The sequence below is a fragment of the Monodelphis domestica genome, chromosome 1 (genome assembly GCF_027887165.1).
Source record: "Monodelphis domestica isolate mMonDom1 chromosome 1, mMonDom1.pri, whole genome shotgun sequence".
Classification (NCBI taxonomy): Eukaryota; Metazoa; Chordata; class Mammalia; order Didelphimorphia; family Didelphidae; genus Monodelphis; species Monodelphis domestica.
Window position 1 is genome coordinate 423,732,686 of NC_077227.1, and position 16,523 is coordinate 423,749,208.

At 41.6% G+C, this 16,523-nt stretch overlaps 1 protein-coding gene across 1 annotated transcript; it reads left to right on the forward strand.

Annotated features, from left to right (window-relative positions):
* The first annotated feature begins 379 nt into the window (after nucleotides 1-379).
* Nucleotides 380-1,366, forward strand: LOC100017656 (olfactory receptor 1K1-like). The gene has a single exon (XM_001371110.4). The coding sequence runs from the start codon at nucleotides 416-418 to the stop codon at nucleotides 1,364-1,366; it is 951 nt and encodes a 316-aa protein (XP_001371147.4). The 5' UTR covers nucleotides 380-415.
* Nucleotides 1,367-16,523: the final 15,157 nt, after the last annotated feature.

The following is a 16,523-nucleotide window of genomic DNA, read 5'->3' on the forward strand; positions in this document are numbered from 1 at the left end:
AGTCTATCCACCCTATCACCTAGACCAGTGTTGGAGAAGTATTGGCATCCATGCAGAGCCAGCACTCTGCAAGCTGCTGTGGTCCCCCTCTTCCCAGCATGCCCTGCTCCTTTGTCCAGTAAACACTCCCTCCCTCTGCTCTTTGGGGTAATGGGGAGGGGGGTGTTGGGAAAGGGCTCACTGACAGCTTGAATTTGCCCTCTAGATACAGGAACTTGAAAACCTTTACCAACACTGATCCTAGACTGTAAACTCAGTATCTCCCCTAGAACAACAACAACAACAACAACTAGTCCTCTTCCCAGAGTAGATGTTTTAATTTATTTATTAAATAAATTTTTCAGATGAATAAAATGAGGCCCAGAGAAGGAAAGTGACTTACCCAAATTCCCTTGAGCAGAGAACTAAACAGAACATGGAGAGGACCAATAGGTCCTCTGAAGGGGCCCCTTTCATCCTTCTGGGCTTGTCGACAAGCCCTGGGCAACTCCGTCCTCTTTTTGCCTTATTCCTGGTCCTGTATATCTTGGGTGTGATGGGGAACGGTCTCATCGTGACAGCCATCCGAGCCAGTCCGGCCCTCCATGCCCCCATGTACTTCCTCCTGGCCCACCTCTCCTTCGCGGACCTCTGCTTCACGTCTGTCACCGTGCCCAAGATGCTGGCCAACCTGTTGGCCCAGGACCGCTCCATCTCACGGGCAGGCTGCCTGACTCAGATGTATTTCTTCTTCGCGCTGGGTGTGACTGACAGTTGCCTGCTGGCTGCCATGGCCTACGATCGCTACGTGGCCATCCGGCACCCGCTGCACTACGCAGCACGAATGTCCCGGGCCGTGTGTACCGGCCTCGTAGGGGCTGCCTGGGCTGTGTCTCACAGCCACTCCCTGCTGCACATCCTGCTCATGGCCCGCCTGTCCTTCTGCGCCTCCAGGAGCGTGCCGCACTTCTTCTGTGATCACCAGCCCCTACTGCGGCTTGCCTGTTCTGACACTCGACACATTCAGTTGCTCATCTTCACAGAGGGGGCAGCGGTGGTGGTCACGCCCTTCCTGCTCATCTTGGCCTCTTATGGAGCCATTGCTGTCGCTGTGCTACGCCTGCCTTCAGCCTCTGGACGGCTCCGGGCCGTGTCCACCTGCGGCTCCCATTTGGCAGTGGTAGGTCTTTTCTATGGCACTGTCATTGCGGTCTACTTCCAGCCCACAGCGCGATATGAGGCTGAGCGGGGTCGCGTGGCCACCGTCATGTATACAGTGGTGACTCCCATGCTCAACCCAGTCATTTATAGCCTCAGGAACCGGGACGTTCAGGGGGCACTCCGTGCTCTCTTTACTGGACGCCGGATCTCAACCGAGCCCATTTAACGACTGGATTTACTTCCCTGAGAGACCGAGAAAGCCCATAACCTGCTGGATCATAGAATACTTGGAATTGGAAGAGATTATCTAGTTCAACAAACTCATTTTAGAGATGAGAAAACTGAGGCTCAGAACGTGATAATAGTCACCAAAGAGCACTAATGGCAGAAGTGGGATTTGATCTTACATCTGACTCAGTGCTCTCATGCATAAATGCAGACACAAGAGGCATAACCCCCATAGGTTGTTGGGACCATAAAAATCACAGAATGTAAGAACTAGAAAGGTCTTTAGTGGATTCTATTATCTTCCTATTCAGAGGAGAAAACTGATGTCCAGAGGAGTGAGGTAACCTGTTAAAGGTCACAAACAGCAGAGCTGGAAATCACTTCCAAGGCTCACACTCCATTTCAATGCTCTTCCTTCCTTTCCTTTGCCTTCTCTGACCCATTCAGAATTGTCTTTGACCACAGTACTGTGTGAAAATGGAACCTAAGGCAGAAAAAAGCATATTCCCAAGATTACAATCCCTCCTACTTGTAGTCTCTGGCTTACTTCCATTCATAGGAGGACAGGTTTAAACCTGGAAGGAGAGAGGGAAGAATAAGCATTTATATTGTACCTAATACATGCCAGGTACTGTGCTAAATTCTTTTTTTAAACCCTTTCCTTCTATCTTAGAATCAATACTGTGTATTGGTTCCAAGGCAGAAGTGGTAAGGGCTGGGCATTTGGGGTTAAGTGACTTGCCCAGGGTCACACAGCTAGGAAGTGTCTGAGGTCAGATTTGAACCCAGGACCTCCTGTCTCTAGACTTGGCTCTCTATCTACTGAGCCACCCAGCTGCCCTAAATTCTTTATAAATTATCATTTCATTTGATCCTCACAAGAACCCTGCAATGTAGGTACTGTTATCATCCTCGTTTTACAAGTGAGGAAACAGGCAAACAGATAAAGTGAATGGCCCAATATCACACAGCTATTAAGTGTCCAAGGGTAGATTTGAACTTGTCTTTCCACTGTGACACCAGGTTGCAGGAGGTCACCTTAGAGGTCCAACACCTTTATTTTATAGATGAGGAAACTGTGTCCCAGAGAGTTGCAATGAAATATCCAAAGACCCACAGCTAGTGTCTGGGGCAGGAGTTGAGCATATCTCCTGCAGGGTAATGAGGCAGTGCAGGTTAGAGCTCTGGTCCTGGTGTCAGGAAGACCTGTGTTTAGATTTGGACTAACTCTTACTCTGGGCCAGTCACTTAACTCTGCCTCAGTTTGTTCATCTATAAAATGAGTGAGAGAACAAAATGGCAAACCACTCCAGTATCTTCGCCAAGAAGATCCCAATTGGGACCATGAAGAGTCAGACACAATTGAAAACAACTGAACAGCAGCACAACTGAACAGAGAACTCCTAACTCCAAGTCCAGTACTCTGTCCACTATACCACATTGCCTGTCAATTATACTTCTTTTCAAACATTCCTTTATGAAGCAACTGCTATACACAGAGCACTGTATTCTGGACTGGAGAAGACACAAACTGAAACAAGACACATACCATACATTCATGGACTTATAACTCAGGATGGAGATATGACACATACCAAAATAATTGGGTCTTTCCCAGGCTCACCTACCCAGGTATTTATAGCACAACACTAAGTCCAAATCTTCAGGTTTTCATAATTTTAGCTATGGGTACATGCTTTCATAGAAGGCCTTTCTTTCTGACCAGAAATGTTTGAAATAATCACCCCCTGAGAGTCAGCTCTCTGGAGGGCAGCCTCTTCGCACTGATCTAGACTAGTATCCTAAATCCATCCAGTCTTCACCAGACCTGTCCTTGAAGTTTTGTCAGATTATCAGGGCCTGCTAGAGATCAGTCACCTCTGTGTCACCACAAAGAAAAAATAATTTTAGTATATTCATACAAAATAATATCAAATACGCACACAAGAGAAATGGGAGCAATGTATTATGTGAACTCTGAGGGATCAGAGGCCATAACTTAATGGGAGAGATAAGGGAAGACTTCCTAAATTAGGTGGCATTGAAATTGGACTTCAAAGGATAGGAAGGAATCCAACAGACTAGGAAAGTGAGATGGAGAGCGAGAGCTTTGCAAACTCAGGAAACAACATAAGCAAAGACATAGAAACGGGAAAGCATGGGGATGTATACAGGAGATACAAATTAGTCCAGTTTGGCTACTGCATAGGCTATAGGAAGAGGAGCAGTATGAGGTAAGGCTGGAAAGAAAGAATAACTCCAACTTATTGACTTGTCTTGAGTGTCTGACTCACTTGGCTACAGGGAACCTTTAAAGGATTTTGCATAAACAAATTCCATGACAGGATCTGAGGGATGGTGCTAGATTTGGAATCAGAGAACCTGGGTTTGGATAACTGCTCTGATCCTTAGCATCTACACGAGGTTGGGCAAGTCACTTTATCTGGGCCCCAATTCCTGCTAAATAAGAGGGTTGTATTAGATGACCTGTAAATCCCCTTCATGCCTTCAATAGATGATCATATAATGCCACCAAAATCAGCCTCTTTCTCTCTCATCTCTAGGAAGGACAATAGGTGATGAGCTGACCATCTAAACTTTCTAAAACCTGGCCATAATATTTATCACCAAACAATCACAAACATCATTTATCACAAAGTTGCTGCTTTTTAGAATTGGAAAATCTCTTAGAAAATAGACTATTAAGACTATCAAGGACTTCACAACATCAAAATTTTAGAACAAGAAAGGCCATTGTAGTGTAGAACATGATTATGATGTGTGGAAAGGAAAACTATGAATCAAGCTTTAACATTTCTGTCCACCGAGGTGGAGCAGACAGCGGTGGGAATGTTACAAACCCTTCCTTATCCCCTGTACCTCTTCAATCCTCTTCAATAACCTTCAATTATTACAGATGACATATTTCTAAGCTTTGGACTTTGCTGACTAAAGTCATGTGAAATAGGGAGGAATGTATTATTTTCCCCATGTTATAGATGAAACTGAGGCTGTAAGAGACCCAGTGGTAAGAAATCTCAGGTAGTATTATAACCAGAATTTGCACCCTTATCTCCTAATGCCAAGCCTAGTCATCTTTCTCTTGTATTGTGCTGTGGGTTATTATTAGTGATCCCATAGCCCAATTATTTCATTTTACAGAGGAGAAAACTAAGACTTAGAAATAAAGTTATTTGCTCAAGATTAGATGGGATATTTAACTGCCAGTACAAGGCTCTTTCCACTAGTTTATACTGTCTTATGACTGTGGAACACCCCCCTGCCTTCCCCTTTCCTTCCCTAAGAAAGCACTAGGAGATTTAATGCCCATCTTAATGAAATGCAAAAGCCATTGGGTTTGGAGTCAGAGGACCTGGATCCATATGTTGATTCTGGTAACTCCCTAGACCTTATCTTCTGCCTCTATACAATGAAGTTCATTAGATGCTCCCAGGGTCATAGATTTAGAGGTTATCTAGTCACATGTTCTCAATTTACTAACAAGGATTCAGGCCCAAGAGAGAATATAGTCCCATAGAGAGAGAGAGCTGTGGCTCCAACCCAGAGCCTCTGACTCCAAATCCATTGCTCATTCTATTATATCATGCTGGTTCTCTTAGACTGTCTTCCAGCTCTAGATGACATGACCTAGAACTAACTCCTTGCCTGTAGGGAATAGAAGACTACCCACTCTAGTTGTCAACCCTCCTTGCTGTCCTCACTGGCTGGCACCCCTTCTAAAGGTTTCACAGCATGCAGGTCATGGAAGCAGTGGCTTTCAGACTGACTATGACCCAATAAAAAGACACCTGTCAACAGTCTTTAGGAGGGAACTCTTTCTGCTAAGTCATCATAGGTTGGAGACACTACAACAGTGGGGAAGGTGGGTGTCATCTCCCTGTCCAACTCATACACTAACTGCCTCTGCCCGTGTTCTAGGAGCAAAAGATTTTTTTGAGCTAGGGAGCAGGGGAAGGGGAAGAACCTTAGGCAGCATCAGATCTAATACTCTCATTTAACACATGAGAAAACTGAGATCCAGACAAGGGAAGTGACTTGCTTAAGATTATGTAGTAACAGCTACAACTTGATCCAAATCTGACTTCAAATCTAGTACTTTTTTTTTTTATTACATCATGTTCTCTTCTATTATAGTCATTCATATAAATTAATCCCTCCCTCTGGGATCCTGTGGACAAAATGAAAAATCTTGAAATCTGAAAATAAAAGCAGTAAAGCCATTTCTTAGAGTAGATTGGACTCATGTGAACGCTTGGAAGGCAAAACTATGACTAGCAATCTTGGCAAGTCAGGCAAACATCTCTCAGAATAACCCTGGGGCAAAGGGAACAGAAAGAAACATTACCATTCAGATGTAGACTAGAGAAATACTAAACTCCTTTAAACTCTCTAATCTGGTTTTATCATCTGGTCTTCATTTACTCTTCAAGTCTCCAGGCCCACTTTATTTAGGAATTCTCCATCATGTTGTATCCCATTCAAATCTTCCCTTAATTGATTTTAGGTTATTCTTGTTTTTCAGTAAAGAGAGGGCCTTATCTGGTTGGGACCAAACCCACTGAAGAACCTGGGCTAGAAAAATAGTTATATAATCTCTTGCAAAGTCAAACGAAAAAGGGAAAGGGAGTTGTTTCCGTTTCAGTCATATCTGAGACTTACTGCTCAATTTTGGTTTTCTTGGCAAAGATACTAGAGTGGTTTGCCATTTCCTTCTTCAGCTCATTTTACATATGAGAAAACTGTCTAGTTGCTATGGGAGATTTGATAAGAAGATATCTCATCTTCATGAAGCTCCAAGTTTCTGGAGAAAATTGTCCTTTACTCAAGGAGATAGTTAGTTGGAGAAACATAAAACCACTGGACACTTGGGTCTAGAATAATCTGAGACCACAGAATTTCTATACTTGGAATAAGTAGAATCATAAAGATACGATAATCAATATCTAGAACTATAGGAGGTTTGGACCTAGAACAAACTAGAATGATTAAGATAGAAATTAGTATGGGCTTGTAATTTCCCAGAACAATAATTTTAAGCCAAGTCCTAGAATAAACTAGGACCGTAGCAAGTCCGAACCTAGAATAATTTAGAACAAAGAAGAGCAATAAATTGTTGTTGTTCAGTTGTGTTTGACTCTTCTTAACCCCACGGGGTTTTCTTGGCAAAGATACTGGAGTGGTTTATATTTCCTTCTTCTGCTCATTTAACAGATGAAGAAATGGAGACAAAAAAAAATTAAGTGACTTGCCCAGGGTCACATAGCTAGTAAGTGTCTAAAGTCAGTTTTGAATTTAGGAAAATGAGTCTTCCTGACTTCAGGCCCAGGGTACCTAGCTGCCTGAGAATAATAAACATATAGCAATAAATTAGAATAACTAAAGGCCTAGATCTTGAATAACTAAGAACCATAGAATATGGGTGGTAAGCATTGGCCTAAAGCTATAGTGGGCTCAAGACTAAAATTAACCAGAATTAAATTATATGTATGATAATATTTCAGTTAAACAAATATTCACTAAGTGCCCACAATGTTCATGGCAATGAACTAGGTACTGTGATACAAAGATAAAACTGAAAAATAGTCCCTATCCTCAAGGAACTTCATCCTACTGGAGCCTAGAGCATGAAAACAGATACATAAATACAAGATGATAAGGGCACAGAAAATATTACCAACTGAGCAGAAATGACTACAATACTAGATGGAAATTAACTGCACTTTTTCCTTGACCTCAGAAACTCTGGTAAGCTTTCTGGCAGAGCTCTAACTAGGAAGGGACCATCAGAAAGATGAAATTTAGAGTGCTGACAGTATTTGTGCTGCTTCATTGAGTAGAGATGACCACCCATAGCACTACACTATCAAGAATAATTGGTTAAGATAGAAAATTATGAGATGTCACACTTTCTCTCTCCCATCCCCAACCCCAGGCAACTGTTATTGTTTAGTCCTATCTCACTCTTTGTGATCTTGGATGGGAATTTTCTTGGCAGAAATACTCCAGTGGTTTCCCATTTCTTTTTCCAGGGGACTGAGGTAACCAGAGGTTATGTGACTTGCCCATGGTCACATGGCTAGTGAGTATCCAAGGTCAGATTGAACTCCAGGCCCAGGACTCTATCCGCTAAACTACTTAACTACTGGGCAGCTGAACTCCAGAAAAATTCTTAGAATTGACCCAATCTATTGTAATAAATAATAATAAGGGACTCTATTGATTGGTAATTGATAACTAACAGATCAGGCAGTTATCTTCTTTCTTCCGTCTTTCCCTCCTCCCTCTATATCTCCCTTCCTCCCTCTTCCTCCCTTCAACTCCCTCTTGACTCCGCCCTTTTGTGATTTTCCTTCTGGTTTCTTTAAATCAACCCAGGGGTGATTTATGATGCTTCAAATGAAATACTTTTCTCTTCTCTGCCTTAAATAAAGGGTTTATTGGGGGAAGACAGGGAAGGGTAAGGAAATGGAAGGAAAGAGGTTTTGGGGTTTCCCTATCACTAAGATGAGTCTTAGGATTGTGAATTTTAAAAGTCTCCATCTTGGTCTAGCACCCAAAAATTGTGCACACCCACACTACACGGGCATGTGCTAGTCAATGACAAATCAGAAATAACTAACTGCCCACCTGGGCTGTCCTAAGCCAAGCTAGAGCCAACCATTGGATTTGTGAGACACAGGAAGTGAGGTAGGGAACAGCCTCTGGAATTCGCTCACTTCCTGTGGGGAGAGGGAGACGCCAGTTGGTGTTAGGAAGAGTTGGTGTTAGGAGCTTGGAGAGGGAGGACGCCCGCAGACAGCTTTCCTTCAGATTGGTCACGTGAGTTAAGGACTGACTCTTTCCACCTGGGCCTTTGGGCCTAAAACTCCCTCTGCCTTGGTCAGAGGTTGAGTAGCCCCTTTCCCTTTTCTCTTCTCTCCTTCTCTCCCTATCCTTTTCCCTACTCCCAGTGTGATTAAACCTCCATAAACTCCATTCTGACTTGAGTGTTTCATTTTTAGGAATTTCATAAGTAAATTCCTTGGCGGCCATTGTTTAATATTACATAAATCCTGTAGCCATACTTTAACCATTACTATATTATAACCTCTCCCATCTCCCCTAAATTTTATTCATTACAGTATTGGCATTATTATTATTTTTACATTATTTTATTTTTTTCCCTTTTTCTCATTTCTATGTACTTTAGGTACATATGATCAATATTAATTTTTATTCTACAATATTAGTTTAAATATATATACTTGCTGTTATTACTAATACGCACCCAAACAGCTTTAGACTATGGGAACCTGCCATTTATTGATAATTGTTGTGGGACTATGATTAGTGTTTGTGTCTGATTCTTGGAACGAGATCAAACAAGGAGCACAGAGATAACCTGGATAATGCCAAAAGAGCTCACAGGTCTAAAAATCAAAGACCAATCCAGGTAGAATTAATGCATTTCTAAGCCAATACTAAGGACTTGAACCTAGTGTGAGACTCGGGGTTGCGACACTTGACAGACGTTAAGATGTAGGCCTTCCCTGTATCCACACTCTTCGTGAAAATACCTACAGACAAGTACCTAAGTTTGGCTACCATCCTGGCTCCATCCATTCCTGAGAACGAAGGTAAAATCAGACGAGGGAATAACACTTCCCTAGATATAAAAATAAGAAATCTGGTCCTCTTTTTTTTCTCCTATAGTATGGCAACTCCCTGTAGCCTTGGCTGCAAATGGGGAAGTAAAATATGCTGCATTCTGTCCTACAGACTTGTGGGATTAGAAATTACTTAACTGGACCCTAATACAGGGGCCTGTGGGGAAAAAAATTTAATTCTTGCTTTCTCAAATTTTGTATACATAGATTTTTTTGCTTTTTGATACTGATTTTGAATTCTTCTTTAATATAAATATGCATATATAAAGGGTTTATATTTTTTCCCTTAATTTTTTCCCTTTTTCTTCTTTTGATTTTGATTTTTTATTTTATTTTCATATTGTTTTGTTTTTCTTTTGAATTAACTCACACACCCCCACAACTAAAACTTGAATCCTCAGCTGGACTCAGTGTTTTTTTCAACACTTTCTTCAGGGGGGATTGTATTTCATCAAATCCAAGATTTAAATTTTGTTCGAGAGAGAAATCTCCAGAGAAGAAGCTTGCTAACTAACTGAATCCAGAGAATGAACTGTTTGCAGAAAGATATCTAAACCTTTTCACTACAGGAAGATCCAGAATGAACCTCGGGGTGTGGTTGATTGAACATTTTTTGAATGTACACTCTTATGCCAAAGGAGACTGCCCCCTAATTGGCTTTTGTCAATGCGCCCAGCAAAACATTGGTTTGCTGTCTTTCTCTCTCCTCTATTTCCCATATTTACAACTATTATAATTTTCCTCTTAGTGGGTAAAAAAAAAAATTTGTATATACTTACAGTTAGAAATTTTTGGGGTGCAGTATGCTTATGTTTAGTGATCAATTGGGGAGACTAGTCTCCCAATCATCATCAGGGGGGATTGTGAATTTTAAAAGTCTCCATCTTGGTCTAGCACCCAAAAATTGTGCACACCCACACTACACGGGCATGTGCTAGTCAATGACAAATCAGAAATAACTAACTGCCCACCTGGGCTGTCCTAAGCCAAGCTAGAGCCAACCATTGGATTTGTGAGACACAGGAAGTGAGGTAGGGAACAGCCTCTGGAATTCGCTCACTTCCTGTGGGGAGAGGGAGACGCCAGTTGGTGTTAGGAAGAGTTGGTGTTAGGAGCTTGGAGAGGGAGGACGCCCGCAGACAGCTTTCCTTCAGATTGGTCACGTGAGTTAAGGACTGACTCTTTCCACCTGGGCCTTTGGGCCTAAAATTCCCTCTGCCTTGGTCAGAGGTTGAGTAGCCCCTTTCCCTTTTCTCTTCTCTCCTTCTCTCCCTATCCTTTTCCCTACTCCCAGTGTGATTAAACCTCCATAAACTCCATTCTGACTTGAGTGTTTCATTTTTAGGAATTTCATAAGTAAATTCCTTGGCGGCCATTGTTTAATATTACATAAATCCTGTAGCCATACTTTAACCATTACTATATTATAACCTCTCCCATCTCCCCTAAATTTTATTCATTACAGGTTGGAGGATGTTGGAATATAGTTCAGTTGAGAGAAATGGCTGATAGGTCTGGAAGTTCAGTCTCTATTATCAACAGAGCAAGTCAGAGAGATATCTGGACTTTTGTTCTTCTTTCTTCTGCCTTCAAAATCACAAGACGTCCTTCAGCTTGAGTCTCCAAAGTCCAAGAGAGGAAAACCAGCTTTCTTCCCTTTTCCAAGGCAACCAGGTTCCACCAAGTAGTTGGTTTGCCTCCAACTGTTTCTCCCGGTAACATTCCAAATAGAACCCTCTCATTTGACTGACAGCTCTCATTTGACTCAGCTACTGCTTCTGCCTTTTTGCATGCTTCCCAATTTCTCTCTTCCACACTGTCCCTACAGTATCTTCAGTTATGTAGTATCTCTTCCCACTTAGGCTCTGGGTCCTGAGATTCCTGTCACTGCCTCCCTCCAATGGGGCTTTGTGTTCCAAGGTCTCTATCACATCTCTCAATTGCTTTCTAGATCTGGAATAACATGGAATGACCCAGAAGCACAGAGGGAAATTTTACTGCTGCCACCACATGGGAAAATCCAGTCATAAAAACGGACTCTGAAACAAGAGAGGAAATAATGCCACCACTATAATCCTTCCCACAGCTTTAATACATCTGTATTCCTGGGATCATAGATTTGGAACTTAAAGACCTAATTTAGAAAGACATAGAGTCTGATCCTCTTATTTTACAGGTGAGGAAACTGAGGTACCACAAGTTTAAGTGACTTGCCCAGTGTCACATCAGTAGCGAATTTCTAAGGTAAAATTTGAGTTAAAGCCTGCTGAACTCCAAGGCCAACACCCTAGCCACCCTTCCCCATGCTTTCAAAGGCTTAGGGATGTACAAAAGAACATATTCAAAGATCACAGACTTTAAAGATCCTCTAGCTTAGGCCTCTTACTTACAGATAAGGAGAGTGAAAGCTAAAGAGGCTAAGTGACCTCCTCAAGCTTACATAGCCAGTAAGTAGCAGAACTAGAATTCAGACCCAGTTCCTCTGGCTCTTAAATCTAGTGCTTTTTCAATTATACGACCAAAGAAACAGATGTTGGCCCAATTTCAATTTATGATTGTCCCAACACAACAGCCTTTCTAAGGGGTGATCTTGTTTTTTGGCTCCTCCAGGATATTGTTAAAAAAAAAAGACAGCATACCCCCTTCCCTCCAGGACTAAATTCCCTTCCATTCCAGAGGCAAATAAATAGTCTTCAACAACTGTAGCTCACCTGGAAGATGAAAGGCAGGGCTAGCCTACTTCCCTGCTTTAAAAGCACCAGGTGTGCCCAAACTGAGCCTGAGAAATTATAGAAACTCTTTGCTGGTAATTTCCTTTGATTTGATAGTTCATGAGATTTAGAGCTGGAAGAGATCTTAGAAGCTGTCTAATCAGTCTAGCAATCAACAATAATGGGCATTTATTAGGTGCCTACTATATGCCAGGCATTGTACTCCATGCTTAGAATGCAAGGACAGATGAATCTCAGTCCCTGCTCTCAAAGACCTTATAGCCTCTTGAGGGCGATATGGACATACATACTGCACTTGATCTTAGCCAGAAAGGCCAAGAAGCGATGAGACATGGACATAAATATACATTTATAAAATAGGTATAATATTAGGTATATCAAAAAGTTGTTCTCACATGAAACCTATTGACTCCTTCTCAAAATAAAATTTTCAATGCATGAAATAAAATACAGAGGAATACAATAGAAACTGACTGATTAATAGACACTTTCTAGCTATATGACCATGAGCAAGTCACTTAACCCCAATTACTTAGCCCTTACCACTCTTCTGCTTTGAAATTTATACTACTTAGTATCAATTCTAAGACAGAAGATAAAAGTTTTTCAAAATCTAATTTTTTATTTTTTTAATTTATTTAGAATATTTTTCCATAGTTATAAGATTTATGTTCTTTTCCTCACCTCTTCCTTCCCCACTCTCAGAGCTGAAAAACAATTCCACTAGGTTTATACATATGTCATTATTCAAAACCTATCCATATTATGCATATTTTTAAGAGTTTTCCATGATTGATTATGTGGTTCAGTGGATATATGACTGGGGTTTTGGCTTTAGAACACTAATTTCTTAAAAGATATATAATTATAAAAAATTTTTTAAAAATAGATGCATAGACCCCATGTTAAGAACCTATGAGCTACAAAAGATGAATACAAGCTACATTTTTGAGGAAGACTAATATTCTGGGCATTAGCAAAGAATGAAACTCCTTCATTTTACATGAGAACAAATTGACACCCAAAGAGGGGAAAAGACTTACCCAAAGTCACTCAGCTAGTAAGTGGCAAAACTGGGATTTGAGCCCTGGTCTTCTGATAGCAAATTGTGAATTTTAAAACTATTCCACCCTAATCAGACCATTCTTTAGAAGATCTGATTTAGCTATTTCCTGATCAATAACAATGGAGATGCTTGGAATAACAGAATCAGGTCTTGGAAAACCCACATTCTCCACCCTACTCAGTTTAACAAGATGTTGAAAGGTCTGCATCAAACTCAAGATTCAATTATTTGAGGAGATGGCCTTCAACAGACATGTGCAAAAAAAGAACAGACCTCTGGGCTGTCCTAAGTCAAGCTAAGTCCTCATTGGTATAGATGAGACACAGAAAAATAATGTAAAAATGTCCATATAAGGCACATCAGTTTCTGCCTCTTGTTCTTTTCCCTGGAGAGATGATTCTGGCTGGCAGCATGCTAAGAGTTCCAACATCTTGAAGTGTTGGATGATGAGTTTGCCCTGGAGCTGATTTCAGGTTTGGGCATCTTAGCTAAGCCTCTTTGGAGGTCAAGCTGATTCTTTCCTCCTTCACACTCAAACCCTTACTTTCTAGATCCCCTATCTTCCTGCCCAGTATTAGCCCCTTCTTTCCTCCTTCTTCTTAAAATCTTCTCTACTATATCAATTAAATCACCATAAAATTTGGCAGCTGACTTGGATATTTTATTATTTGGGATTCACCCTTTACAAAATCCAATATTACTCCCTGCTTCCTTGTCTGTTTTTGCCCAAATTAGCATTAGACCTCAGCTTTTCATCCTGCCTGCTCTGTCAAATGGTACTGACTCACTATTGCTCACAGCTTGCATTTGTAAAGCTCTCCACAAGTTATCTAATATTTTTATGACAACAAATTTGTGCAAGCATGCATGGAAGTGGTAGTATTCCATATTAGAGATGAATAATGAGCCTGAACATTGATGTCATTTGAGTAGAGAGACAGTAAGAGTGGGAGCTAGGATTTCAATGCAGGTCTTTGGAGTCTTAATACTGTGTAAGTTTTGTGAAATCCAAGATTGAAAAAAAAATTTTTTTTGAGAGAAATTTCGGGAAATGAAGTTTGCTAACTCCCTGAATCAAGAAAGTGAACTTTTTGAGGAAGGCCCCATAAAGAAGCTTGCAGAAACCACATACTGCATCAAAATATCCAGAATGAACTTTGGGATGTAGTGAATCAAACTGAAGGGGGTTGAACACATTTACACTGAATGTAAACTCTTATGCCAAAGGAGATTGCCCCCTACTTGGCATTTTGTCAATGTACCTACCAATCATTGGTTTTGCTCTCTTTCTCTTTTATTTTCCTCTTATCCCCAAATTATTGTAATTTCTTCTTAGAAAGTGCAATATTGTATGCACCTCTAGTAAGAGATCTTTAAAGATATAAGCTGGTTATGTTTCATTGATTCATTGGGAAGACTAGGCATGTAATTCTGGGAGATTTCAACATGTTTGTCTCCCAAAAGAATCATGTGGGGGGGGGGGTGCAGTGTAACAGAAATCCTTTCCTCCCAGGGTTATGAACTTTCTGCTCATCTGAGCCAGCCCATTAGCGTGGCTAAAACGCTCCAAACCGAGATCATAGGTTAAGAGCCCTAGGATCATGACTCAGAACTAAGGGTTACAGGTCTGGGTCAGAGAAACTTTGATTGGTTCCTGAGATGTGATAGACCAGCGCATAGGGAAAGGAAGTGATATAGAGAGAGAGGAGGATAAAAAAATGAGACCATAGAGGATATTGAGTTCTTCTCTGGAGGTCTTTGGCTGGGAGTCTTTCTGAGATTTGGTGTTAGTGGCTTATCTCTTTCTAACACACTCTGCACTACCACAAGTATGTGACTATACCTTTTTGCCTCTGTGTTGGATTTTAGAATTGAAAGATTGCCTGAATCTCTCCCTTGAACTTGTAACAGTCAGATTTCTTGCTATTTCTCTTTTTCCATCCCTTGAAAAGGAAGCAGAGGGAAAAAAAAACAACACCTAAATGTCACGAGAGCAGGTTCTGTGCCCAGCCTATCTTTGTATAAAGGGGTGGTATAGAAGTCTGAAGTAAAGACAGGAGTAAAAAACAACAGTAAGCAGCTCTACATCACCTTTCTCGGGGTTGCTAACTATCTCCTTAATATGGAGAAGTCCATGGTTAGAACTGACACCCTAAACACACACACGCACACACACGCACACACACACACACACACACACACACACACACACACACACACACACACCAATAACAACCACCACCCAGGAAAGTCTGGATGTCATTCTGCTGAGGAAAAACAAGATCCTGACTCACAAGGGAAAAAAATGTTTATTAGCAGTGGATATAGCCTCATTCATGAAAGTGGTCTCCTGGAAGAGTGCTAACATTCCTTCCAAGAAAGCAGGAGCCCTGCAGCAGGTGTCAGCTCCAGCAGACAGTAAGGTCAACCCTTGGGAGAAAGAGCAAACAAGTTCAGAGGCAAAAACAGTAGAGAGGCACAGCTGGTTCATGCAATGCCAGACTGGGAGAAGTATTCCTGCTGAGAGACCACTGAAGAGTCCCCTTTTCCAGCTGGCAGCCTGGGAACTTGTGGGAGATGTGAATTTTAAAAGTCTCCATCTTGGTATAGCACCCAAAAATTGTGCACACCCACACTACACGGGCATGTGCTAGTCAATGACAAATCAGAAATAACTAACTGCCCACCTGGGCTGTCCTAAGCCAAGCTAGAGCCAACCATTGGCACTTGTGAGACACAGGAAGTGAGGTAGGGAACAGCCTCTGAGATTCGCTCACTTCCTGTGGAGAGAGCTAGCCGGAGTTCCTGTTAGAAGCTTGGACAGGGAGGACGCCTGCAGACAGCTTTCCTTCAGATCGGTCATGTGAGTTAAGGACTGATTCTTTCCACCTTGGCCTTGGGCCTAAAACTCCCTCTGCCTTGGTCAGAGGTTGAGTAGCCCTTTTCCCTCTTCCCTTTTCTCCTCTCTCCTTCTCTCCCTCTCCTTTTCCTACTCCCATTGTGATTAAACCTCCATAAACTCCATTCTGACTTGAGTGTTTCATTTTAGGAATTTCATAAGTAAATTCCTTGGCCGCCATTGTTCAATATTACAACAATCTTAAAAAGGTGAAATTTTCACCATTACAGAGACCATAACTTTTGTAGAGTTTCTCATAGATGCAAGGGTAAAGAAAAGAGGTGGGGGGGGGGGGGGGATCTTCCCTTTACTGCCCTCTCCATCCTAATTAAAAACTAGTTTTTTAATTCCAGGTCTCTTGGTCAAGAAAGCACTACATGAATACCCCGTGAAATTGCACATCACCTATGGGAAAGGTGGGGGTTGTGGAAGGAGGGAAATAATATGATTCTTGTAACCAATGTAATAGATGGTACTTGACCGGATATTTTTGATTGTATATTAGATGACTAATGGATCAAGGTTTGCCTACCCTCCTCCCTATACCTCCCGGTTTCCTCTCTCTCTTCAGAAGCCTTTCAGCTTCCCCTTCCCCCAGCTATGAGATTTCAGAGGAAATATTCTTTTCTCTTCTTTTCTCAAGGGCTTATTTGGGGAAGACAGGACAAGGATGGAGGATAAGGTAAGAGGGGCAGGATTTCCCTATTCAAGCCTTGCTTAGGAGGATATTGAGGGAAATGGAAATCAGTCACAATTGTGAAACAGAGTCAGTGAGAGAGATATGAGGACAA